Source organism: Cricetulus griseus, chromosome 2, assembly GCF_003668045.3.
Source record: "Cricetulus griseus strain 17A/GY chromosome 2, alternate assembly CriGri-PICRH-1.0, whole genome shotgun sequence".
In the NCBI taxonomy this organism is placed as follows: domain Eukaryota; kingdom Metazoa; phylum Chordata; class Mammalia; order Rodentia; family Cricetidae; genus Cricetulus; species Cricetulus griseus.
The window spans coordinates 167,830,186-167,855,843 of record NC_048595.1 but is presented as its reverse complement, the minus strand read 5'-3'; the positions used below and the strand labels follow the sequence as shown (position 1 = coordinate 167,855,843).

At 34.4% G+C, this 25,658-nt stretch overlaps 1 protein-coding gene across 1 annotated transcript in view; it reads right to left on the bottom strand.

Annotated features, from left to right (window-relative positions):
• The window catches only part of Dcc (DCC netrin 1 receptor), a 1,088,579-nt gene that overhangs the window by 543,866 nt on the left and 519,055 nt on the right, over nucleotides 1-25,658 (bottom strand). The window contains exons 3-5 of the mRNA XM_035440067.1: nucleotides 21,977-22,261; nucleotides 2,531-2,681; nucleotides 1,028-1,164 (exon numbers count right to left, since the gene is read on the bottom strand). Coding sequence (XP_035295958.1) covers nucleotides 1,028-1,164; nucleotides 2,531-2,681; nucleotides 21,977-22,261 — 573 coding nt within the window. The remainder of the gene's footprint in view (nucleotides 1-1,027; nucleotides 1,165-2,530; nucleotides 2,682-21,976; nucleotides 22,262-25,658) is intronic.

The window sequence follows — 25,658 nt, the reverse complement described above, 5'->3', positions numbered from 1 at the left end:
ACATCAGTTGCACATTTGCTTTTTAGAATTTAAATTTTAATGAGAAAATAAGCTACTCTCTTACATAAACCAACATTTATCCTATTATCTTTCCTATTCATTTAAAGTCCAAAGCAAAATGAATGTCTTAGTTATATGACATAATTCAGCAGAGAGACATCTTATGTCATTAACATCTTTTAGCTTCTACATAATAATTTATAAACAATCTGTGGATTTTCTTGGATTTTTGAATAAACAGAAAGACCTTACTCATAGGAATAAGTGAAAAACCAGTAAACATGTTTTGTCATATACAAGAAAAAAAGAAAATATTAAGGTATGTTCTCCAAAGTACATAATTGGGGTAAAAATAGGTAAAGCAAATTCCAAGACCATGATAAGATACTCATTTGTCTAACCTGGTGCCACAGGTCATCATTCATAATTTCTAACAATATGTAGGTGTTCCTACATAATGGACATAAATCCATCCATTTTCCTTAAACTCTTTAAATTGCATTCTTGCTATGCGAGTTTTCCTTAAACATAATGGATTTTAGTTGTGTACTTTCAACATAATACCTACAGTTATTCCATATTAATATTAAATCAATCATCTCAGCAATCTGAATTTAATGTCAGGGGCATTATTTCAAGTATCATCTTCTCCACTCAAGCACACTTTTATATAATTTCTATCATTTTTTCATCACTTATTTTCTGTATATATGATATTTTTAGAAGTCTCCCTTGTTATTCAACACATCTGCTCATTAACACTTTGGAGGAACTTTTCAGTAGATCACTAAAATAATTAAAGTAAGGAGTAATATATATATGGCTTTTAATCAATGAGAAAATATTCAAACACTACATTTAATCCTTGTGCAATTAATCAAAGCAGAGTAAGAGCATGCACAGAATACAAGGACCTTTCAATTTCACACTAATAAATATGGGAAGCAATCAGCAATAAGCACTTAAAATATTATAGTGGTATATTTTGAAGGGTATAATGTAAACTAGTTTCCAATTACTGACTTACCCAAGACAGTGAGCTCTGCAGAGGCACTAATGTTCTCATTCTTATATGTGACAACACAAGTATAGGTTCCACTGTCGTCATCTGTCACATTAGAGATGAGCAAATTGCTTCCACCCAACAATGAATACTTTTTAGACCTGTAAGATAGAGGCCACATGCAATGAGATAAGCAGTTAACATATTTGAACATTAGGCAAGACTTCATTCAGAAGTGCTGATGAATTTCACAAATGCTCACATTGTTGAACTACAGAGATAAAATCCCTATGTCATCAACGATCTGATATATCTCACTCATTTAAGTAGTATTAATTCAAGGTAAACTCTCATGTGGAGTCTCTGTGCTTGATTCAAAGATTAAATGTAATACTAATATATTAATTTATAGAATAAATGTAATAATGTATATAATACTATTCTAAAACTAAATAATAAGAAATTTCCAAATAATCTGATTCAATCATTTTAAATTTTAGGGCTTCTAAGATAAAAGAAATGGTTCTCCAGGGTGGAAATAAATGTCTTCTACTCTGATATATAACTCAGTCACCATTTAAAAAGTCACACTTCAACTCAACCAAGAGTATCTGCCCATATCAAAGTGAAATGGTGACTAGATTTTGTGTATGCCTTTATGACCTCAGAAACACCATGGTAGCATCCTATGGCTTATTGCTGCCTAAATACTTACTTACATTGAACACATTTAAACAATAATTTATGAGCTAAGCACATATGTCATCACAGAAATTAAATGTATAAAAAGGGGTATTCTAGTCTTTCTAATCAATGAACTTAATTTCTTAAGTGAGATCCATTTAATCAATGTGTTTTAGACTAAGTATTCCATTCAACTATGGACTTGCTTTCTAATTTTCCCTTATTATTAATCTTGGGCTAACCCAATGTGAGCCATGTTCTCCTGCTTTATCTTATGTTTATATTAATTGGGATAATAAAAGGCACATTTGAAACTAAGGTATCTATGAATACCTTAAAATTACATGTAATGCATTAAACTGAAGAAATGTTTCTTTTCTGTCTTCACCATTATTGAAAATAATTGACAGTGAGAAATTGCTTTTATCTATGGTATAGCATGTGGTGCTTTTATGTATGGAATGTGAAATATATACATGTGTATGTAATATGAAATGATTAACATAACAAGTTAGGTAATGTGTGTGTGCACATGCATACATGAGTGTGTATGTGCGTGCACATTGTGTTATGAACATATAAGATTTACCTTCTCCTTATGATATTCCTGTGATGACATCATTTGAACATCTCTCAGTATCACTCTAACACAGTTGCCTTCAGAACGGATCCCTCAGCTTTTACTTATTTCCTTATCATCTACTCCCAATGGTTAATTATCTTCTATACTTTAATCATGCCAAAGAATTTGAAAACAAATCTAGTTATTTTGAGAAAACATGAACTTTTGATGCCCATCAAAACCAATAGAATATAGTTCTGAGGGGTCCGGGTGTGTAATACCTCAGTTGGATAACCTCCTCGCCTCGTAACCAGGTGAAACTTGGTGGAGGGTAGCCAGAGACACAACACTCCAGGACAGCATCTTTTCCTTCAATGGCTATTACGTTGGATGGTCTTTGCAGAAAATAGAGCTGCCTATGCAGCCCTGGATCTATGGAAACAAAAACACAGAGTCATATATCTCATTAAAAATTGTAGCTAGAATAATATGTATAATTACTATGATTAAAGATAATGAAGAATAAAGTTAGAAAAGTAGATAAATGGGCAGGAAATTTTGAGGAAAAATATTCTGAAAGAGATTTTCTACTGCCAGAATGTGTAATCCTGACATTAGAATATTCTTAGCCACTAAGAAATCAAAACATAAGGCAAAAGGAATAAGACAGATACTGCAACTAACCTTGATTCTTCTTTCTTCTGCTTCTTAAAAATCACTTTTATGTGTTGATATGTATGATAAATAAACATATTATAATGGTTTGGGATAGATATACAATTTTGAGGAAATGTTTGATTTTTCCAAGCACAAGTTATGTTTGCTTAAGTTTTCTTGCTTGCTTTATAAAAATAAATCAGGTTATGGTGTAGTTTTGTTTTCTCTATAAAATTTTAAAATATTTCCAAAGTGTGAGCTTGTCCCTGTTGCTAAGAACTTGGGTGAATGAAGTATTCAACCTCCCTCCATTTCGTCTCTCCCACTTCATCTATATATGTATTATCCATGTTTACTAGAACAAATGTGCAATCCAGACTTGTGAGCCCCATCTTACCCTCACTTGACCAATATAACTCATGAGTTTTCCTCACATGGAATAAACAGAAATTCAGAGCCTAAGCATAGGTTCAACATCAAGGAACTCCTCTTTGGAGCAAAGAGCACCCTTTGTTTTCATATGTGAGTTCCAGGCACAATGCCTGTAGACTTACCAAGGCAATGGCCTTATCCTATGGTCTAAAGGTATAAAACGTACACCCTTCTAGGGAACTTTAATCATGGGTATAACTTAGATATGTATAATTAACTAGTCAATAATACTGCACACTCAAACATAAAATCTGAATGCAAAGAAAGTGAGGTGATGAGATGATGAAATCTTACATCCAGGAGAGAGAGGTGAATGGAGAGTCACTAATGAGGTTAGATGCCACCATGCCATATTGCAGGCTGCTGTGGACCTTATAATAAATTATGTGAGAAAGACTTGGAATACATTTAAACACAGTTACTGTCCCAGGCCAGATTCTACCTCACATTTTTTGAGTGTGGAGGTCATAGAAGAAAAACAAATTACTGGGCTAGTAATTTTCATTTTAAATACTCTGTGTATAGAAATTTACACTCTCTCAGTCTTTCTACATCTGTCTTTGGCATTTTTAATAGCAGAAATAAATCACCTTCACAATGAAAATATTTAAAGCATTTTCTCAAATGTGTTAATTGTTATTAAACCAATGTTGTTGAAAAATGCCTCAAGACTTTTGGAAATCATGGAATAGCATATTATATTTCCCCTCTCATAAGTGACTTTTCAAATAAACAAATATGGTTCCTAAGATAACACCAACTAAGGAAAATATTTTCTGAAACAGACAAATCCCCACAATATACATTCATATGCAGCTGTCATTGCTAAGGCAGACAATTCATTCAGACACAACCCCTCACCACTTGCTTCCAGTAATACCATTCCTATACATGCTACACAAGACTGCTATATATCTCCCTGGTGAGATCTGCTTAATATTATTTGCTACCTAAAGTAAATTTTACCTAGAATGTTATATAGGTAAATTATTTACCAACCACGGAATAAATATTGCAACTCAAATTATGTATTTTATTGAAAACATAACTATAACATAAAAATAAATATTTCATTTTTGAATACATTAAAAATATTCAATGTATTAAGAACTAAAAAAACAAAACAGGGTTAGTTCCTCAGTGTCAGCTCCCCATCTTCTGCCACCATCTTCCTGTCCTGATGGTGTTACATTAGAATAGCTCAGTTGTTACCAATGTTAACATAGTTATTAAATTATTTCCATAGTTTAAATTAGGGTTAATTATTCCATTTAGACTTGTATAAATGCAAGTCATATATACATCATTAGAATATGCCATTTCTTTATATATTCATCTTTCCTCATTAGCCCTACTTTAAATATTAAGGGATAGCTAATCATTTCACTACATACAGTGCTGAACATTTTTGAGAATTGAAATTATTTGCATTTTCTCTGTGTTAAGGTTTTACCTGAGTAATATGACAGATTATAGGTTAATTAACTGGTATTATTCGTATTAATAATTACCAATCATATAATATGCTGTCTTTAAAACTGCACTTTTTAAACTCAGCATTCTATCCTTAACATTCTTTCATTTTGTGGCTGATATTTGGTCTTCTTTGTTGAGTAATATGTAATTGTATCACTCTGCCCAGCTTGTTCATTAGCTTATTAATTCACCAATTGAAGGATAATTTTGTTACTCTTGGTGTTTGGTGTTCATGAACAGATCTTCTATTAATAAATAGAGATTTTGAGTACTATTAGTTAGATTTGTTATTTGACAATTGTACACATGTACACAATGCATACTGATCACTCTCATGTCCCACCCCTCTGCTTTAGTATCACTATCTCTCTGTGTCCCTAAACATCTACTTCTCATGTTTTGTTTTGTGACCCATTAAGTTTAACTGGGTCTATCCAAGTTGGTTTGGAGCTATTCACTGGAGCCTGATCAGCTCAGCATTAGGTACACACAACTGGAGACAATAATATCCCACTCCAAGAAGCTATCACCTGTCAATAGTTCAGTAGTAAGGTCCGTGACAATGAGCCTCCCCTTACATGGTTGGCAACGAGGCCCGGGTTACAATCCCAAACCCAACTGCCAGATTGTGAAGAAGAAAATCTTAAATGAGCCCCCCGAAACAGGAATTGCTGCAATGTGCTACAAAACCAGAAGAGGCAATAAATCTTGCCTTGTCTTAAGGGACATTTGGTAAGTTATTCTACCAAGAATAGCAACTGAAAGAAACACATAACAATGAATGCAAGACAACACACCTGAACAATTTAAAATACAAACTGGCCATTGTGGTTATTGTCTTTGTTTGCTTTGGGGTTTTTATACTGTTGGGATGATCTGGCCATCATCTACAGAGACTATACACAAATTCATTTCCACCTCCTTTTTACAATTTTTAAAGTGAATATCTTAAAGAGGCATTGGAAAAACCATACCTCCATTTTAAAATTAGTAGAATAAAGATGATTGTCAAGGTTAACTGTGTGTGATAGAACTGCAGGTGGTTTTCATTTTCACCTTTACATTTTTCTGTATTTTCTAAAGGTTTCCAAAATGGCATGTAGTATTTTTAGAGTGAAGAGTTATTTTAAACTCCACTGTGGCAAGGTGTATAAAACTTTTACAAAGAGAAAAAGAAATCATAAAAGTTAACGAATAAAACTCCAGGCAAATATTTAAAGCAAACAAAAATTCTTCCTTTAAGCTCCATAGCGGTTTACTGAAAAACTAGAAATTCTAGATGATAACTCTTGTTGTCTAAATTGACTTTAATTGAAAACAGGGTAGAATTAGTAATTAATGATAACTGTCATGTGTATTCTAGCTATATGGACAGTAGGTAGTCAAGTCCTTGTGAAGTAATACAGGTAATAGAACATGTGAAATGTTTTCTTTTCTTTTTCTTGTTTGGTGTTTCGTGACAGGTTTCTCTTTGTAGCTTTGGAGTCTATCCTGGCACTCACTCTGGAGACCGGGCTGGCCTCGAATTCACAAAGATCCACCTGCCTCTGCTTCCCAAGTGCTGGGATTAAAGGTGTGTGCCACCAACGCCTGGCATGAAATGTTTTTAAGTGAGTTAATGACACACATTCATTATAGTAAAAGGGGGATGGTCATGTGAATATAAGTTTTCAATGTGATATAAATTGGATGAGAGATCATCTTATTGCTATTTATTAAACTGTACATACACTTCAGATAGTTTTATAGGTTTAGAATATTTAAAAATAAAATTTGGAGAGAGTGTGTAAGTGTGGCTATTAGATAACAAATTTGGAAACTTTTCTGCATTAAAACTAATAAAAAGTGTTCCTGTGACAAATGTTTACATCAATAATTACAAAGAAAGCTTCTGTCATATAAAACACATGAATATGTACAAAATGACATGACTTGTCATTCTAAACTGATTGTAATCATCATAACCTGCTTCAATTCAAACGCAGTTTAGGGTGTGTGTGTGTGTGTGTGTGTGTGTGTGTGTGTGTGTGTGTGTGTGTGTTGACCTAGTCTGTCTGCCATCAGAGTGGTAGAAGAGTAAGCAGAAAATAGTTATTAAAGGGTAATACATATACATAGTTCTCCCTGAGACTACCAAGATGCCTTGGAGCACTGAATGACCTCATAGCAATTCATTGCCTTTGACTGTTTCTCCCATATTCTCTATCCATTTCATTTTAAATGGAAATTTTGGCCCACTTTAGCTTCATCAGTTCTCTGAATTGAAGGGGACTATTCTAAAATCATTAAACATGGGATTATATGACAATGTCAACTGAGGATCTGAAACTGCTTGTTATTACTGAGGACTCCAAAGAATTCTCCTCAGAAAATGGGGATTTAACTCAGGTCCTCATACTTGCCTAGCAAGCACTTGACCAACTGAGCTATCTCCTCAGCTTTGAAATATAAAAATTGAACTAAGATTTTCAAAGAGAGCTTTAGATGATTCAATATGGAGTAAGGACCATGAATTCAAATATTATTGCTTTTTTCGTATTTCTTTTTCAATGTTATAAAATGTTATAAAATATACTTGTACAAAGTACTGTATGCTAATGATTCATACATGTGTGAATATATATTGGACACATATATAATATGTAGTGATAAATTGCTTTTCCATCACTTCTAACATTAATCATTATTATTTGTTGAGATCTTTTGTACTCTTCCTGTTATCTTGAAGTATATCCTAGCTTGTTAAAGAAAATTGTTCTTGGAGTGTGGAAGAGAAAGCCAGAACTAATTTCTCCTGCCTGTTTTCCTACCCCTTCATTTTTTGCTCTTCTTAGACTCTAGTGACTAATATTCCAGTCTACTGTCCTATGATATTGTAGTTTCCATCAGTGAGTGAGGTTGTGTGGTATTTGTCTTTCTGCATATGCCTCATTTCACTGAACACTTACTCTTGTGGATCATAGCCATTTTTGCTGAGGTGAGACAATATCTCACTGTGGTTCTGACTGTGGTTAATTTCTGTGATGATTAATGATGTCCTTTTTAGAATTTACTTGTTGGCCATTTATGTATTTCCTTTTGAGCAATATCTATTCTGACCTTTGGACTATTTTAACTGTATTATTTGTGGGGTTTATGTGGAGATTTTAAATACATTTTATATAATCTGGGTATTGAAAAAAAAAGAATTCTCCTCAGATAGCTGAACCTTACAAAATGGGCATTTCAAGAGTAACATGATTTTTGAACAAAAGTATTAGTGAAATAGTGGTAGTTTTTATACTTGTATAAATTTCTTAAATAAGTAGCTTGGTTAAAAATAACTTGGTTTTTATGATTTCTCCATTCATATATTTCACATAGGTATGGCTTTATGCATTGCATATAAATAGGCCAATTTCGCCGGACAGTGATGGCGCACGCCTTTAATCCCGGCACTCGGGAGGCAGAGGCAGGCAGATCTCTGTGAGTTCGAGTCCAGCCTGGTCTACAAGAGCTAGTTCCAGGACAGCCTCCAAAGCCACAGAGAAACCCTGTCTTGAAAAAAACCAATAAATAAATAAATAAATAAATAAATAAATAAATAAATAAATAGTCCAATTTCAAATAGATATGTAGCTGTCAAAGGCGTGTTTTGGTAAACTTTAGCTAAAATAGAACTATACTGTTAACACTGTACCAAATCCTAGCAACCAGTTTCTTGATGGTTAGTTGTGATGTGGAATCAAACATAGTATCCATAAACATTCTGTATTGTCTTATACAAAAAAAAAATTCACTGGCTCATCTTGTAATTGGATGGATCATTTATTGATGTATGATTTTGTCACATCCAGTTGATGGTAATTTGGAATAGTATGCTATTTTAGACAGGACTTCCAACGGTTGACATGTATCATTATAGAAAAAAATCATTCATTACTATTACCAGCAATCCCATCAAAACAGACTTTTAACGTTGGAAAGCTATCAAGCTACCAGTAAAATGTACACATTTTTCAAATTTCTAATTTTACCTTAGAAGCTTGAATTTCATCTTGGTAGAAAATATCTTGTTTTAATCAAGTGACTCATTCAAATTTTTCATTTTGAAAAATATATAAATAGCATCTGTGTCTGAAAAAAATATCATCCTCTTTTGATTGTCTTTTCAAATCAAGCTAATGTTCCATAAGGGAAATCAACAAAAGGTAGCTCAATCTGTTTGGAATTCAAGTTATCACAGAAGTGCTTTGTATCAAAGAACACTGACTGCACTGTGACAGCCTTCATGCGCAGTTTCCAGGTTTGACCAGAAGAATATAAAACCAAACAAAATCAAGGATAGTGATTCAAAAGGCTTAATATTGATTACTGCTGCATCAAGAGCATTCTTGGACAGCATCGGGAAAACTCCAATAGGGAGTGTAACACTAGGGTTCAGATCTCATCCATGAACCATTATTTGAGAACCTGCAGAGGCAGATTGGAAGAATAATCATCATAAAAGAACCAAGATCACATTTCCTACCAATACAAGAACAACTTTGTATCTATCAAATAGAAACTGATGATGTGACTCTCTCCTCCTCTTTCTCTACTTCCTTTACCCATCCCTCTCCTCTTCTTGCTCCACCTTCTTGTTTTTCTCATCATTTTGTCCATATTTTTATCATATAAAACAGAAAAAACTTCAAATGTCTAATGAGGAGGGGTGTCTGGTCTCACTGAAGCTTGATACACCATGGCTTACTTATATCAACGGGATGCCTGCCTGTATCTGAAGAGGTACAATGTGGCTGGGATGTAGAGGGAGGGGTGTTGTGGATTTTGGCCGATGACTTTTGGGGCAGCAAGCTCTAAGAGGTGGTCTGCCTATGTGACAGCTTAGAAACTGAGGGAAAGGGTCGGGAACTCTCTTGCTCTTGGTAGATTGGGTGGTTGGAGTGAAGCAGGCAGTGGAGAGGTGACTTGGGATTGATGCTCTTCACCCCAGGGCAGAATGTCTGGATGGAGGCAGCTGATCAGTGGTAGCATCTAATTGTTTCTGTATCAGTGAGTGATTGTCCCTATCTTATACCTAAATAAATTCTTGAGATGATTTAACAGACCGCTGGAGCTTCTCATAACAAGTGGTACCCAATGTGAGGCATGAACCCAATCCCCACGGGTGTGACTGGGAAGAGATGAGGGAGATGAAGCTTTGGGTAGAATGTAAAAACAAGAAAATAAAATTTAAAAATGGTAATCCTTACCATTCAGCAAGTGTCTATTTAGAGTGTTATTCCTTGATCCTTTAGAATGATATAATATGACCCAGTGCCTATATACTCAGAAATAAAACCCAACAGCCATCACCAGAGCTACTGATACAAAGAGGTAGACAAAAGGTATACTAGGACAATTGGAGAATAGGTAGTTTCAAGTGGCATTTTCTGAAACAAAGGGTATTGTCCTACATTATAGTGGTCAATTGAGTTTGAATCTCAGTACAAAAAAGATGTCACTCTTTAGTCATTCTTGGATAGATTTTTCCAAATACACGAAGCCTTTGCTTTTTAAGATCCTTACAGCTAAGCCAGGCCATGGCAGTACACACCTATAATCTCAGGACTCAAGGAGGCAAACGCAGGTGGATCTCTGTGATTTCGAGGTCAGCCTGGTCTACAGAGTGGGTTCCAGAATAGCCAAAGCTACATAGAGAAACCCTGATTGAAAAACAAAACAAAAAGATGCCCAGAGCAAATGACTAGATTGACCACATAAATTATGCAACTGGAACTCATATTTAGTACTGAAGGAAACTATTATAAGTATCTTACATCACAGAACATGGTGCTGAGGATTCTGGATAAGTGGATGTGTGTGTTCAGTCTGTGATGATAGCCTCTCCTCAATGGGACCATTTTCCAGAGCTATTATTTAGGAACCTCACCATTAAAGTCATGTGCTGATTCTGAAGAATAATTGAGGCATGAGAAAATTAAATTATGGATTGCTGGAATCTGTGTCAGCAAAAAAATCACTTGTTTTCTGGATTTAATAACTGTCGCTCTAAAATAACTAGTAATAGTTTTAATTTTCATACTTTCTGAATATAATACCTTCTTTCCCCATTGTATAATCTTTGGTGTGGCTTATTAATATCATACCTGGTTGGCTTATCACAGAATTTTCAACTGGAACATAAGGGTTTAGCCAGCTACCATGAGGTGTTCCTTTTAATTTCTGCTCAGGCATAAGAGTTATAAACTTATTTAACTACTCAGGGTTGCCTGTATCTGCAATATCACCTTCAGCTTAGCCTGCTGTTCACCTGCTGGCTGCTCAGCCTTTGTCCTTCTAGCTAGGCTTCCACAGGTCTGCATATCTCAAACACCATCCAGCTTATGCTATAATAATAGCTCAGTGTGAGACTTTCCATGGCATTCCTCTCAACTCCTAGTTTAGAATTTTTTTTTGTTTGCTTGTTTTGTTTGGTTTTCTGAAAAGCAGACCTCCTGAATGTGAATGTCAGGTTGGAGGTTTGGGTAATCTATGGGGCCTCTAGTAGTGGATCAGTATTTATCCCTAGTACACTAATGGACTTTGGGAGCCCACTCCACATAGAGGGATACTCTCTCAGCCTAAACACAAGGCTCTGCTCCAAATGATATGACAGACTTTGAAGATCCCCATGGAATGCTTCACCCTCCCTGGGGAGCAGAAAGGGGATGGGATATGGGCTTGGTGGAGGACAGGGAAGGGAGAGGGAACTGAAATTGACCTTTAAATGAAGTTTGTTTCTAATTTAAATTTGAAAAAAAATGAAAACAAACCTAATCTCAACAAATCACAAAAACCAAAATGTATTTCATAAAACAACAATGAAATAAATTCCATCTTGCTGTAAACTGCTGGGGAGCTTTGAACACAGGAAAGCAAGGAGCCATTTCTCAGGAGCTGCTCCTCACTCTGAGATTCTGTCATTTTCTTGCCTTATTTACACCAATTTGGTAATAAAATGACATTTTCTCTGTAAATATTCCTACATCTGTTCATATTTCCTCTTTCCTTTTCCATGAACACATACTTACTGCTATTTGTGGTTAGATTTGGAAGAAAGGAGAACATTTATTCTTGTCACTACCTTATGGCCAAGTCCCTTCTGTCCCTGGGAAATTTTGGTTCAATGATTAGTGAAGTAGGTCTGAAGGAAGTGATTTTTCATTTTTAGAATGGTTCAATTTTTAAAAGTTGACTTTAGAATTCTAGGAAACAAATGTTGCCATTGTGATGTGTCAAAGTTCATTTAAAGAATAAAAAATCTTCAAAATGTATATGTACATATATAGAAGCATTTGGAACTTTCCAGAAAAGTAGTAGTTTCTTTATTCTAATACTTGCTTTTGATAAATATATAAAGCTATCTGGAATATTTCCTCTTTTTACTACATGGAGTTAAGAAAGGTATAACCATACCTTAAGGCAGAATATATTTTTGTTTTTATTTAGGGAGAAATTAGTGTTAAACAAAGGCAATGGAGAAAGCAAGTGTCCTAGTGATTCAGAATTTTTTTTTCTGACACTTGTGCACTGATAAATTATAGTTTTGTTCTGCACAAATCCTCAGGGAAGGCTTCTTGTTTGTGTCTGAGTCAGATAAGATTGCTTGGTCCTCTGTTCCATCCACACAGGGATGCTAGCATCTCATTTGTAGTTAAGACAAAACTGGACATATATTTGCCTCACTGTGTTTGGGAAAACACAGGATCACTTCTTTTCTAGAAATACCCATTCTTCCATTTGGAGGTCCACTATGAGACTTTTACTTTTGCTTTTTATCTTTTGGGATACAGTAAAATTTCATAGAATAGAAGCTAAAAGAACATAAAATAATCAAATCAATATCTAACATTACTCAGGTCAAGGGGAAAGTAGAAAAATAATGGATCTGATGATGGGATAATCACTGTGACATGAGAGTAATAGACACACTGAATTTTAAGATAGTTCCCCTAGTATTTTCCTTTTCAGTCAGAATCATGGACCTCCTGACATACCACAATTGTAGTGAGAGATTCAAAGACAGAGGACGTTCATTTATCTGTAGTAATTAAATTTATGTTATTAACATATTAAATATTGTTACAGTTGAAATGACTTTTAAATTTTTTTCAATTTATTTATTTGAGTGTTTTGTGTACATGTATGTATGTGCACAACACACACTCCTGGCTCAAAGGGCATTGAATACTGGAATTGAGGATGGCTTAGAACTGGAGTTAAAGTTGGTTGTAATGCAAGACATGGGTACTGGGAAATGAACCTGGCCCTCTGTGAGAGCCACACATTCTCTTAACCACTGAGCCATCTCTTCAGCCCCAAGATGATTTTGACAACCCCTTTGAAAGTGTGGCTATCTCAGTAGTCTCACATCCAGTAAGACATGGTTTTAGCTCCGGTAGCTTATTCTAATATAAGACATTTGTCCATTCATTCCTGAGCCAGCTCAGCTCAGTTTCCAATGAGATGGCAGCTCCTATGTATAGAGACTCATCGTATCATGGAACTTGGTCAACTGTACACAATGAAAGGCATTTGATCATCTTCTAGGGATTTTTGTTCTAATATAAACTGACAGAAGTATTTTTATTAACCTAAAATAGAAAAATTATCCCATGATTTTCAACTTTTTAACCAATAATTATCACTTGATTGAAATTGCAATGCGCTCTTCAAAAACTGGAGTTTCTGTGGCAAACCGGAACTCTGAAATCCACCCAAGGCAGGGTCAGGGCTGAAGAAATAACAAATGGTACCCTTGGCTATGAAGACATTTTCAAAAGCAGATCACATCTTATCACTTCTCAGGATAGACAGGCACAAAGGACATAAGTGTTGAATGGATTGCTTCTGGATTTTGAAGATCTAATACTAGCAAGCATATTTTTTTTTACTACTTCTCATTTAAGCCATTGTAGCCTATATCATACAACAGAAGAAATGATGTTGATAAATAAGCCTGGGTTGAAATCAGAGTGTGAGATTCTAGAGAACAAATACTTTCATGTAGTTGTAGCTTAGATATAAAAAGGAAAGGAGAAAATTAGACAAATTACTAATATATAACTATGGAGATGCTTGTATACTCATAAGAAAAACAAGGTAATAATCAGGAAAACAAACCTTACATGAGAATCAAATTTTTTTTTAGCATTGAGGAAGCTTCTAAAATGTAAAAATATTTCCAGTACCTCCGAGGGCTACCAGATGCATTTGGCCTGTCCAATTTAATCTTTACAATCATCCTACAAAATATACCCCAGCTCTGTCTTCATTCCACAAGATAATGTTTTAAATTAAGTAATTTGTCTAAGATTGTACAGCTATGAAGTGTGAAACCAAGATCTGTACTTAGCCTGGTGTTAAAATCCATGTCTTTAATCATTTCTCATGATAATATATTGGGACACTAACTCAATCTGAGCAAAATCTAGGAAAACAGATGATGGAAGTCCATGTTCAGACTTTCCATGGGTCCAGATAAATCATGGTATGTAGTAAATCTGTACTATATGAAACCTAATATAAAGTACTAACATATTCATCATTTTCTAAATGCATATATGAAAGGAACACAGGTAATAATTTCATTCATTTTAAATCTTCAGTGGCCACATGTGTTCTGCTTATAGCCTGATGTCAGAAACAGAACATTCAAAAGTAGCCTCTACAAAAAGTTAGGTGGCTAGAAAAATCCTTCACACAATTGGAAGTCTGAGAGAAAAGTGTCTAGCGGTCTTTGAATGATACTTATAATTTGCTTCTTTGTTTCTGTTTTTATGGGTTCTACTTACTTCAATATTCATTCCAAAAAACTTGCAAAGGTTACCAACCACAGATAAATATAATTCACTTTAAATATCTAGACATGAGAATTAAGACTCTCAGTATGTTGAGTTCAAATTTATATTCCATATTTAACATCATCTGGTGTCATGCTTTACTAAAGTATTCATCTTGTAGTCTAGAAGTTCTCACCAAGACTTTCTAAATATGCATCCTGGCTTGTTTAGTCATCTGTGCTCTTTGGAGCTGAGTGTGTGTGTTCACACTAATGTCCCCTTCTTGCTTTGTCTTATTTTAGTTGTCTTATGAATTAACAACCTAGCTTGATGATAAATTCACAAATCATTTTAGTGCATTGTTCACCATCCCTTACAGACAATTACACAATATATTAAAATTAAAAAATATTGTGGCAATGTTCTCTGGTGTACCTCAACTTTTTTTTCTGTTCTTGGTTGTATTTTATAAATAATTGCTCTTTTATTTGGACATTTTGTTTGTCAAAACCACATTTGTGCAACAACAACCACTCACTTCATGTCTATCACAGTTTGATAATTCTCACAATATTTTTGAACTCTTATTATATATGCTTGGTGATCCACAATCAGCGATCTTTCCTGTTACAACTGTAATTATTCTGAAGAGTCATGGCACAGATGGCAAACCTAAAAAATTAAATGTGATTTCCTACTGTTTCCATATTTCCCTTTCCTCAGTCCTCCCTTGTTTTGAGACAGGATAATAATGAAACTGGACAAACTGTGTATAATTGAAGGAAGTCATATGCCTTTTGGCTTACATTCAAAGCTAGAAACAATTAAGCTCAGCAAGGAAGGGACTTTCACTGACAGCTTAGTGGCTGAGAGCAAGAGCTCTTGTACCAATCACCTAGTCAACTTATCAGTACAAAGGAAGGGTCTAGAAAGAAATTAAGCAGTGCTCCACTGAGCTTATAAATGATAAGAAAGACAAACAGTTGGTCTGCAGATATGGAGTAGTATGACCAGAAAATCAAACCAGGCAATAAATTCCTTTAAGTCAAATCTTAATAGAGAACAAGTCCCTAAATGCCATTCAATTCTGTGAAGGTGAGCAATGTGAGGAAGGTTCAGAAGAAAATTTGAATCTAGAAGTGTTTGATTCATGAGGTATAAGAAAAGAGTCATTTCTATTCAAATGTATAAATAATTAATTGAAACAAGTAAAGATATAAAGAATTATCAAAAATCTAGCTAGAACAATTGAAGAAGCTTACTAAACTCAAAGTTAATTTCCAAAATATGCCAACAGCCTTCTATTTGAAGATGATGATACCTAAGACTTTCATAAGTGGAAACAAATGTCAATGATGTTGCCAGTGACTCAAAGGTCTGACTGTTTCATGTGTCAGGTGCTAATATAACTAGGAACTAAGTTAAAACAGATGATCATCCACCATTGTGAAAATCTGCTTGAGGCCCTTTAAATATAGTTCATCTTTCTACTTTGCTTTTGCATTCTGAGTGCAACAAAAATTAGGTGACACAACAATTATTTGCAGTGTATTTTATGAAATATTTAAGCCGAGTCTTGAGATCTGCTATTCACACACAAATGAAACAATTCTTTACAAAGAATTATTTACATTACATAGGATTACATAGAATTTTTTACGTTGTTGTTATTATATTAGATTTGGAGGAATATATAAATATTATATATATTATAAATATAAATATTAATCCTAATTTGCAGTGATCTTGGTCACTGAAGATCAGTTTAATGAGATTACCTTTTTCTGTTTCATAATATAGCATCCATTCTGCATCTCAGGGCTCAAAGGGTAATTTCACATCCAAATCCTGTTATTTGAGAAATACATTTTAAAAGACTATTTCTGTCATACAGAAAATCTTTGGTCAAGATTCAGTATTAAATGCCATTAAGTATTTTATGATTGGTGGAAGGTCACAAAGTTTACATGAATACGGCCATGAAGGTGGTTGATTCCAACTTTCATGGATGATGTTGATGAGTTCCACATTTACATAGATGAAGTCACTTCAGATATGGGGGGAATAGTAAAAGAGCTAGAAACAGCAGAGGGTCTTGAAGAGCTGAATGAATTGCTACAGCATCAGTACAGAGCTAGTTCCACAAGAGACTACATTTTATGGATATGCACAGGAGCTGGATCATCCTAAGAAAATTAAGTTTATGAATATGATGTCATCTTCGTTGATGAAACTGTGACTGAATTTCAAAGGTTGGCTCTGGTTCTGAAAGGAGGTCCACAGTCAGCAAAATGCTATTAGGCAGGAGGTCCTGCTATTGAAAAACCTTTCCTAGTCCGGGCAGTGGTGTTGCATGCCTTTAATCCCAGCACTCAGGAGGGAGATCTCCGTGAGTTCGAGGCCATCCTGGTCTACAAAAGCTAGTTCCAGAACAGCCTCCAAAGCCACAAAGAAACCCTGTCTCGAAAAAAAGAAAAGAAAAACCTTTCCTAAGGGAAATGATCACCTACAGTGGCAAACGTCCGTCCTGTCTACTTTGAAGATCTTGCTGAAGTCGCTCAATCTTCAGCAGCTGCCACTCTGATGAGTCAGCCGCAGTAGCAGCATCTGAAGAATCAGATGGTCATTAACTTGTTCTGCTTGTGTGAAAAGGGTCTATAGAGCACCTAGTTCTTGCTGGCTAGGTGCACCCTGTGTAGTCTAGGTTGGCTGAAGCATACAGTCCTCCCTAGTCTCTTTCCCATATTCTGGGATTTATATTTATAACACTATAACCAGTTAATAGGGTTTTTTAAATATAAAACATATTTGTTGTTTTGGAAGATGATATTATTGGACATTTTTAAAAATCATACAGTAGTGTAAATGCAAAATTTATAATTGCTTGAAAACAAAAATATTTTTCTGTGTCTTATGTTTTTGTGAAAGCCACTTTATTCCTATGGTGTGGAACTAAACCAAGATTTTTTTTTTAAATGACAACCTGTAATTAACTTTGAATTAAAAGAAATATTTAATCAAATATAATGTTGAATACCATATTAAGTTGTCTTCCTAATGATAAATGAAATTGTAAAATTATCTGTTCTAAGGTCACAAATAAGACAAATATTAAAAACTGTCCATATTTTATTTGACTAACATAACAAAAGAATTCAGAATATATTTTCAACCAACCACAGAAAGTTCATAGCATTGGGTCTGTAGAGGACCCAGCATCACCTAAGTGTAGCTTAATGAAGAAACAGTAGATAGAATTATCAATTGACTAATTCAATTAGGTCAGTAAGAAATATGAAATAAGAAATCCAGTGCCTGGACCAGTTCTTTCAGTCAACCTACGGATCAAAGCACATTTATAATTGTGTAAGTCAGTTGGAGGCTTGGCACTCAAATGTGATGAACCAGGAATAAAGTTAATTTTACAACCACAATGGCTGGCTGCCTTAACCCATAATATAGTGCCCTATGCATATGATGTTTTGAAACATCACCACCTGTGGTGTTTCAGTTGATATTTCAAAACAAGTGTATTACAGCTGCTTACTGCTAATTTTCTCCATTAAAAACATATAATTACTCATAAGTAAAAACTCGATTTGTCTTAACTCATTAATCAACAAATTAAATTAGTTACTAATTTTCTTGCTTTTGAATGAAATAATTATTTTCACATAGAAAAGATGAAATAACATGGAAAAAGCTCTCTAGAAATATATAATTGATGCTATCTACAATAACTTTCTTCTCTCATGCTCAGGCTTCATAAGGATGTAAAACATGGCCACACTCCTGTCCCTGTTCAGGTTCTACTTCCCAGCTTTTTTCAGAGCCCAGATGACATCCCATCCCTCATAAGTCCCAACACCGGATGCCACCATATAGGCAGTTCCCATTCAGTTCTCTGCCCAATTAACATGATGGTTTCTACCAGTCTCTCTTCCCAGTTTAACTTCCTTCATTCTGGTTTGTCCCTCCCACCACACCTTCCTATGTTTTCTAATGTTGTCTCACAGAATCTGTGATGTTTTCTCAAAAGCCCCCACCTCCTTGTGCTCCTTAACTCTTCTCTGATATATAGTTTCCTTGTTAGACATTCCTCAATCTTCAAGACAATCAAATGTCATGTCTCTCATACACAGGGCAAGAGCATTCTGACTTATATGGTTCACAGTATACAATATTTGCTTTATGTATTTTCTTCCCAGGAATTTCTCATCCAACTTTTCTTTTTATAACATTGGCTGTTACGTATGTGTTAGTAAAAATGGTATTGGGATGAAGTGTTTATAAACTGAAACTAGTCACAATTATTGAACTATATTATTGAACTATATTATGTATTTGCTGATATTTATGGCCTGGAATGTGTTCCATGAATTTGAATAAGTTTATAAATTAAAGTTAGTTAGAATTAGATAATCCTTTGTAAACATATACATAGAAATTGACCTTGAATGGGTTATGGAAGAGGATATACTCTCTGATACTTGAGAGGATGAGGCAAGAACTTCCCAAGTTTAAGGACTGCCTGGGCTTAAGCATGAGTAAAAGGCTATCCTAGGTAACTTAGTGAGACCCTGTCTCCAAATTTAACTATTAAGAATTGGGCATGGATTCGCATCAATGGTAGAACCCTTACCCAGGATGTTTGAAGGTCTAGGTTTACTCTCCACTACTGGAAAGGCAATACATAAATAACTCAATAAATAAATAATAAATATCCAAATACTGCTAATAGATATGTGTGAGTAAAGTTGTCAAATTTCACATTAGCCCTAACACAAGAAATAACTTAATCAGCATGGAACTTCAGGTACAATAGGAAAATGTTTGTGTTTTAACCATTCTGATCCTGTGTTTTTATTTCTTTTCTTTATTTTTTGAAGTATCTCAGTTTGTATCCCAAGTTGCCCTGGAAATTTTTCTGTAGCCTAGTGAAGTCACAAACCTGGGAATACTTTTGTCTCAGTTTCAAAGGGGGTACACTACAGGCATGAGCTAGCTACTAATTCATGCTAATTACATAATGGGTGCCTATTTTAGTGGCCATATCATTTTCCAATTAAATAAGAGGTATGATAGAAATGTACAATATCTGTTTGTAACGATCAGTGATTCAAGTTATTGTTTACAGAAAGTGGAAACTGATGCAGGGAAAACAGCAATATGTTAAAAATCCGAGAAGCACTATTAGCAACTAAGGCTTTAAGGATAATCATTTACTGGTTTTCCTGCATATATATAATATTTGTTTGGGAACAAATGAATCAAACAGAACTTGTTTTATACAGACCTTTTGAGTATCTATAGTGCATGAGCCAGGCTATGTAAAGGACAGATCTTCCTGTAGTTATTTTGTGAAGTTTATGTTTTAGTATTTGAATTAATAAAAACTTAAATAAAAATTCTTATTTTATTTCACTTTTTCTTTGAGAATTTCATACATGTATACAATGTAATATGATCATATCCACCACTCTCCCTCCAACTTCATCCGTATCACCTCAACATATGGCCTTCCTTTAACTATAGGATGAACTTCTTAGAAGTGAAAGTAGGAGGTACCCTCAAATGAATTGGTACAGGAGACTGCTTCCAGAACATAACACCAGTAGCATAGACACTGAGATAGACAGATACTAAATGGGACCTCCTGAAACTGAGAAGCTTCTGTAAGGCAAAGGACACAGCAAAAAGACAAAACAGCCACCCACAGAATGGGAAAATATTACACCAACCCCACGTCCAACAGAGGGATGATTTCCAAAATATACAAAGAACTCATGAAGCTAGTCAACAAAACACCAAATAATCAAATTAAAAAGTGGAGTACAGAACTAAATAGACAATTCTCAATAGAGGAATCTAAAATGGCTGAAAGACACATAAGAAAGTGCTCAACATCCTTAGCCTTCAGGGAAATGCAAATCAAAACAACTCTTACATATCATCTTACTCCTGTCAGAATGGCTATAATCAAAAACACCAGTAACACTTTATGCAGGAGAGGATGTGGAGAAAGGGGAACACTCCTCCACTGCTAGTGGGAGTGCCAACTTGTAAAGCAACTTTGGAAATCAGTATGGAGATTCCTCAGGAAAATGGAAATCAGTCTACAACAAGGCCCAGCAATTCCACTCTTAGGCATATACCCAAAAGATGCACATTCATTCAAAAGGACATCTGTTCAGCGATGTTCATAGAAGCATTATTTGTAATATCTAGAAACTGGAAGCAACCTAGATGCCCCGAAACTGAAGAATGGATGGAGAAAATGTGGTACATTTACACAATGGAGTACTATTTAGTGGAAAAAAAAACAATGAAATCTTGAAATTCACAGGCAAATGGATGGAACTAGAAGAAACCATCCTGCGTGTGACTAATTGGAACACACAAGGAAATGAGAATGATGTTTTAAAATTGCCTTATTTAAAACACTGAATAAACTTTACCTGGATTGCTAGTTTTCTTTCAGAAAGACTTACACTCTCTCTATATGAAATAGCTATGATAACTGCAAGCAATTAGGAGTGTGTAGATGGATACCAGCACCTATGCTTTGAAGAGCAATTCATTTAAACTTCTCAATGTTTTTCTGTGATTAAGGAAAGTAAGTATATGTCTGCCTAAGACCAAGTGTGGATGTAGATGTTACAGAGACTTGTGATAACAAAAGTTACTGGAAGAGACCTTAGATGGAGCTAATCCAACTTTTAACTGTTTAGGAAAAGAAAATGATGGTCAGAGTCAGGGAATTACCAAGGGAATAAGAAAAAAATATGAAAGATGGAAAGCAACAAAATTTCGTATTATAACATTAATCACATTTTGTTATAAATACTTGTATGTTTTCTTTAAACCAGAACTGTAAAAGGCCAGAACCTGTGTCAGTTTTAGTCAATGTTAGACATAGTACAGTGATTTCCAGAAATTGTTGTATAAAAGTTTGAGTAGATGTTTGTGAGATGTTAATTTAGGAATGATATTCAACCTCACAAATCCTTTCATTTTTGTAAATAGCAATGTACCTATCTTTTAGAACCCTGTCAGAAGAAAATGAATTCAAATGAGAAGTTTTTCTAAATGGACTTTTCACAAAAATATGAAATAAACCTAAATGAATGAACATATTTATATATTTCTCTTAACAATTAGTAGTACACAGAAACCTTAAGAACAGCTGTTATAATCTCATATAGCATGTTAGCAAAAATAAAGGAGAAAAAATATTAATGAAAAATCAGTAAGCAATAGACAATTTGTAGTCTTTAGAGACTATTTGTCCAGGGAAAATCATTTGATCTCTTCTAGACAGTTTTATTGTGGAGAAAAAGTTAAGTATTGAAATACCTGATAAAATTCTGACTTCTGCTTCATTTCCCATTCTTGTGCTGGCTGGATTCCGAGCTGTGCATCGGTAGATTCCAATGTCCCCTGGTTGAAGTCTGCTGATCTGCAATGCGCCAGAAGGCAAGACCACCACCCGGGAGTCTCCTGGAACTGGGATGAGGTCTTGTTGATTTTTCTGCCAGTGTATTGTTGGCATGGGTTCCCCAATTACTTCACACTTGAGTAACACTGTATCTCCCATGAAGGCTGTGATAGATTCTGTCTGAGAAAGGAACCTCAGTGGCCCTAAGAGAAACACAATGAAGAATGGATGAGTCTTTAAATAAAGCACAATAATTATCAGTATCTTTTGTACTTTATGAGACATTGTATCTTAGAGCATATACTCTTAAATTATGTTTAGTTTGCTAACTTTATCACATATTGTATCATATCTGGCACAGCAAGTATATTATTTGGCTAAGATAAGATGACAATATTTTCTTGTATTATAAAGTCTCTAGAAGCTTCTTCTTTAATTATAACTGTTGGCTAACAAAAAAATAAAAACTTACGTAAAATAAACAGAACAGATAATTTTAGTCTAGTTTTACAAATGAGGAAATTGTTCTTTGAAAATTAAAAGTCTCCATGAAGGGTAATGGTGATGTTATGTGTGAATGCTGCATATGGGACCTTGTTTTTGAATCCCAATGTGCTATACTCTCCTAGTTACCTAAAATCAGACCAATGTATAAGAAGCTACCAGAATTCAAATATTGACTGTGTAGTGTAATTTGAGACAGTTTCAATAAAGAAGAGAGACATTTACTTGCAATTATAGAAACAGAAAACAGCCAATGGTAGGTTGACAGTTTAATGTGAATGTTCACCAGTATTTCCCTGGTGCAGTTGCAGTGTGGAAAAAACAATCTTAAAGTTGGAGTGAGACTAGCTTTTATGGGCCACTTATACATATGAAAAATTTTATACCATGTTTAATTTCCTGGTGTGTGCAGTGTGACTATAGCTAGTCAGCATGACTGCTTTCATGTTCATGTCAAGTGACATGTGAAATGGTTTGTAGAGCTGAGTAGGGAAGAAAGGAAAAGAAACTGACCACCATGGAGCAAAGCATGGTGAGGAAGAGCCTCTAGCTTGATGCTTCATTGGAGAAGGGCAGGAGATACTCTGACCTTGTCTCATGAAGCCTTTCATGAACAAGACTGTATCATCATCCTTGACTTTAGTCCTTGAGATTCTTCTAGTATTTAATGAGTCCAAACAAGTCTGTATGAATTAGATCATTATAAAACACTGGACATTTATTTCTAGAGCTAACTGAGCCTAATAATTTTTTGATTCTTGCTTTAGTTATCACAGATACATTCTTATATTTTTATTTCTCTTTAATCTTTTCATTTTAACTACATGACACAAAAGTTTTATTAATTCATCTTTCTGGGCTCCAGAAGATGTATTTAATGGTGTTTTAGTGTTTATAAATTTATTTTAATTACATCAGAATTATCCATATCTGGGGTTAAATCATGTCAAAAAAAGTGTTGATTTTTCCCATTAATATTTCATCGGTGACAAATTCTGTTGTGATCCACTTTCCTATTGTTACTTTGAACTTCAGTCTATTAAGTCCTCCAAACCCAATTTTCTTCATAAACTGACAAAAAGTAAGGCTGGAAAAAAAGGTCAGAGGTAAATGGACTAGATTAAACACAATTTAACATGAGAGGCAATAAGAAACGTTATAGTGAAGTTTCTGGCCTAGGTCAAGGAAAAACTTCATGTCCTCTTCAAATATCAGGGTTTATAATCAATGGTATATAAAATTATTTCAGCACTTCATATAGAATTTATTCACACTCTTAGAGACTACTATAATTATATCTCTCCCTAAACTACTTGAAATCATGGAGATTCAATATTCTTTGAAATGAAGGATTAATACAAGATCATGTAGGTACTTCACATTGACATGTCAGTCGAAATGTGTCCTACATCACGGGATGTAAAACTTCTATTGGTTTCCTAAAGTTAAAACTCTAGAATGTGGGTCTTTGGAACTACCTAGACCAACATGAAAGAGGTATTTCCAAAGGGCATCAGCCACTTGTGAAAATTTATTCTTCCAATCAAAAGAATGCAACTATGACTGAGTTAGAGCTATTCTGAGTGGTTAGGAAAACAAAATGAACCCATTAATTTGCTCCCTGGGTCAGTTTTTAATGCATTTGAAAGAAAAAGATAAGTATATTAATCTGCTAATCAGTGTGAATTAAAAGAATGAAATAGAAGGGTGATTGCTGAAGTATAAAGAAACTACATTGGGTAGGAGCATTATTGTAAAGTTTATGTTAGGACACAAGTTTCTGACTTGTTTAACAGCATTTCTTCTTATCTTCATTGTTAGTGTATATCTTATAATTAAGGAAAAATAGTTATGAATAATTACATCATAATATATTGAATTTATAAAATAACAATATAGTTCATTATATATGTTAGAATAGATATATTAGGTAAGCTGAAAACACATTGGGATACTTTTATACATGCTGATACATGACTCTACATCAGTTAGAGACATCATACAAATTCAGGACCATTGTGTTTCATCTGATTTTCAATAATATTAAAAATTTAGCTTGCAAGTTAGTGCTAGAACAGAAAATACAGAAAAGTAACTCAAATTGATATTCAACAATTGTTTTCCTGTGTCAATCCCATCTAGCTACCATATTAGCATAATGAGACAATGGGATTGGTTCCTAGTCTACAAGCTAATATGCTGCATTGTCCTCTGAACTGACAGTAAGGAAGCTAACAGAATTTTAAGAGGCTGGAAAAGAGACTGACAGGATTCAGGGAAGTCAGAGATTGAATCAGTCACCCACGTTGTTGTAAGTCTTTAACAAACCCACTGGTCCACCAAGCAATTTGAGTGGCATCACTTGTTTGGTCTGTTGGTGTTGTATTTGGTGTGAATTGTCATTTATCAAATCTCCCCAGGCAAAATCTTACAACACATATTATTTCATACATACCACCATGCTGGTTTCAGATCTTAAGAAAGAGAAACAGCATGCTGGGTTCAATGAATTGTGCTGGGGGTTAGGGAGTGGAAATACATTCAATTTTAAAGTTAACAGTGTAGCATAGGAAATTTTTAAATAATTGGTTGTGAGGATGGAAAATTATAAAATGATATCTTGTCCTTTATTTTTTGTCTTTATGAAGAAAACTGCACAACAAACAAATAAGTTTATAGTCTTTGTATGGCTTCAATTACTGTTTCCAGTATGGAACTAAACTTTGGCATGACATATTCTTATTTAAAAGAAGTAATATGATATTAATTTAGTATCATATTTAAGTTATTAAATTCACTGAAACACATAAAAATGAAATACTACATATTTTTAGAAATTATTAAATACAATAATGTAAATATTTGTGCATCAAGTGGCTAGGAGATTAACTATATCTTCATGAAGATTAGTTTCCAGTCAGCAAGAGTCTCTTCAAACCCAAGAGATCCCATGTCATCAGTTGTTACTATAGTATCCTATCTCTGTTCTTTGCTCAATCAAATCCATTCCAAATATCAGAATGTTCCTAAATTGGAGAGTTCATGGTACAGCTGGTAAACATAGCTGTGTTCAAATTTTCCTTATTATCTTACTGT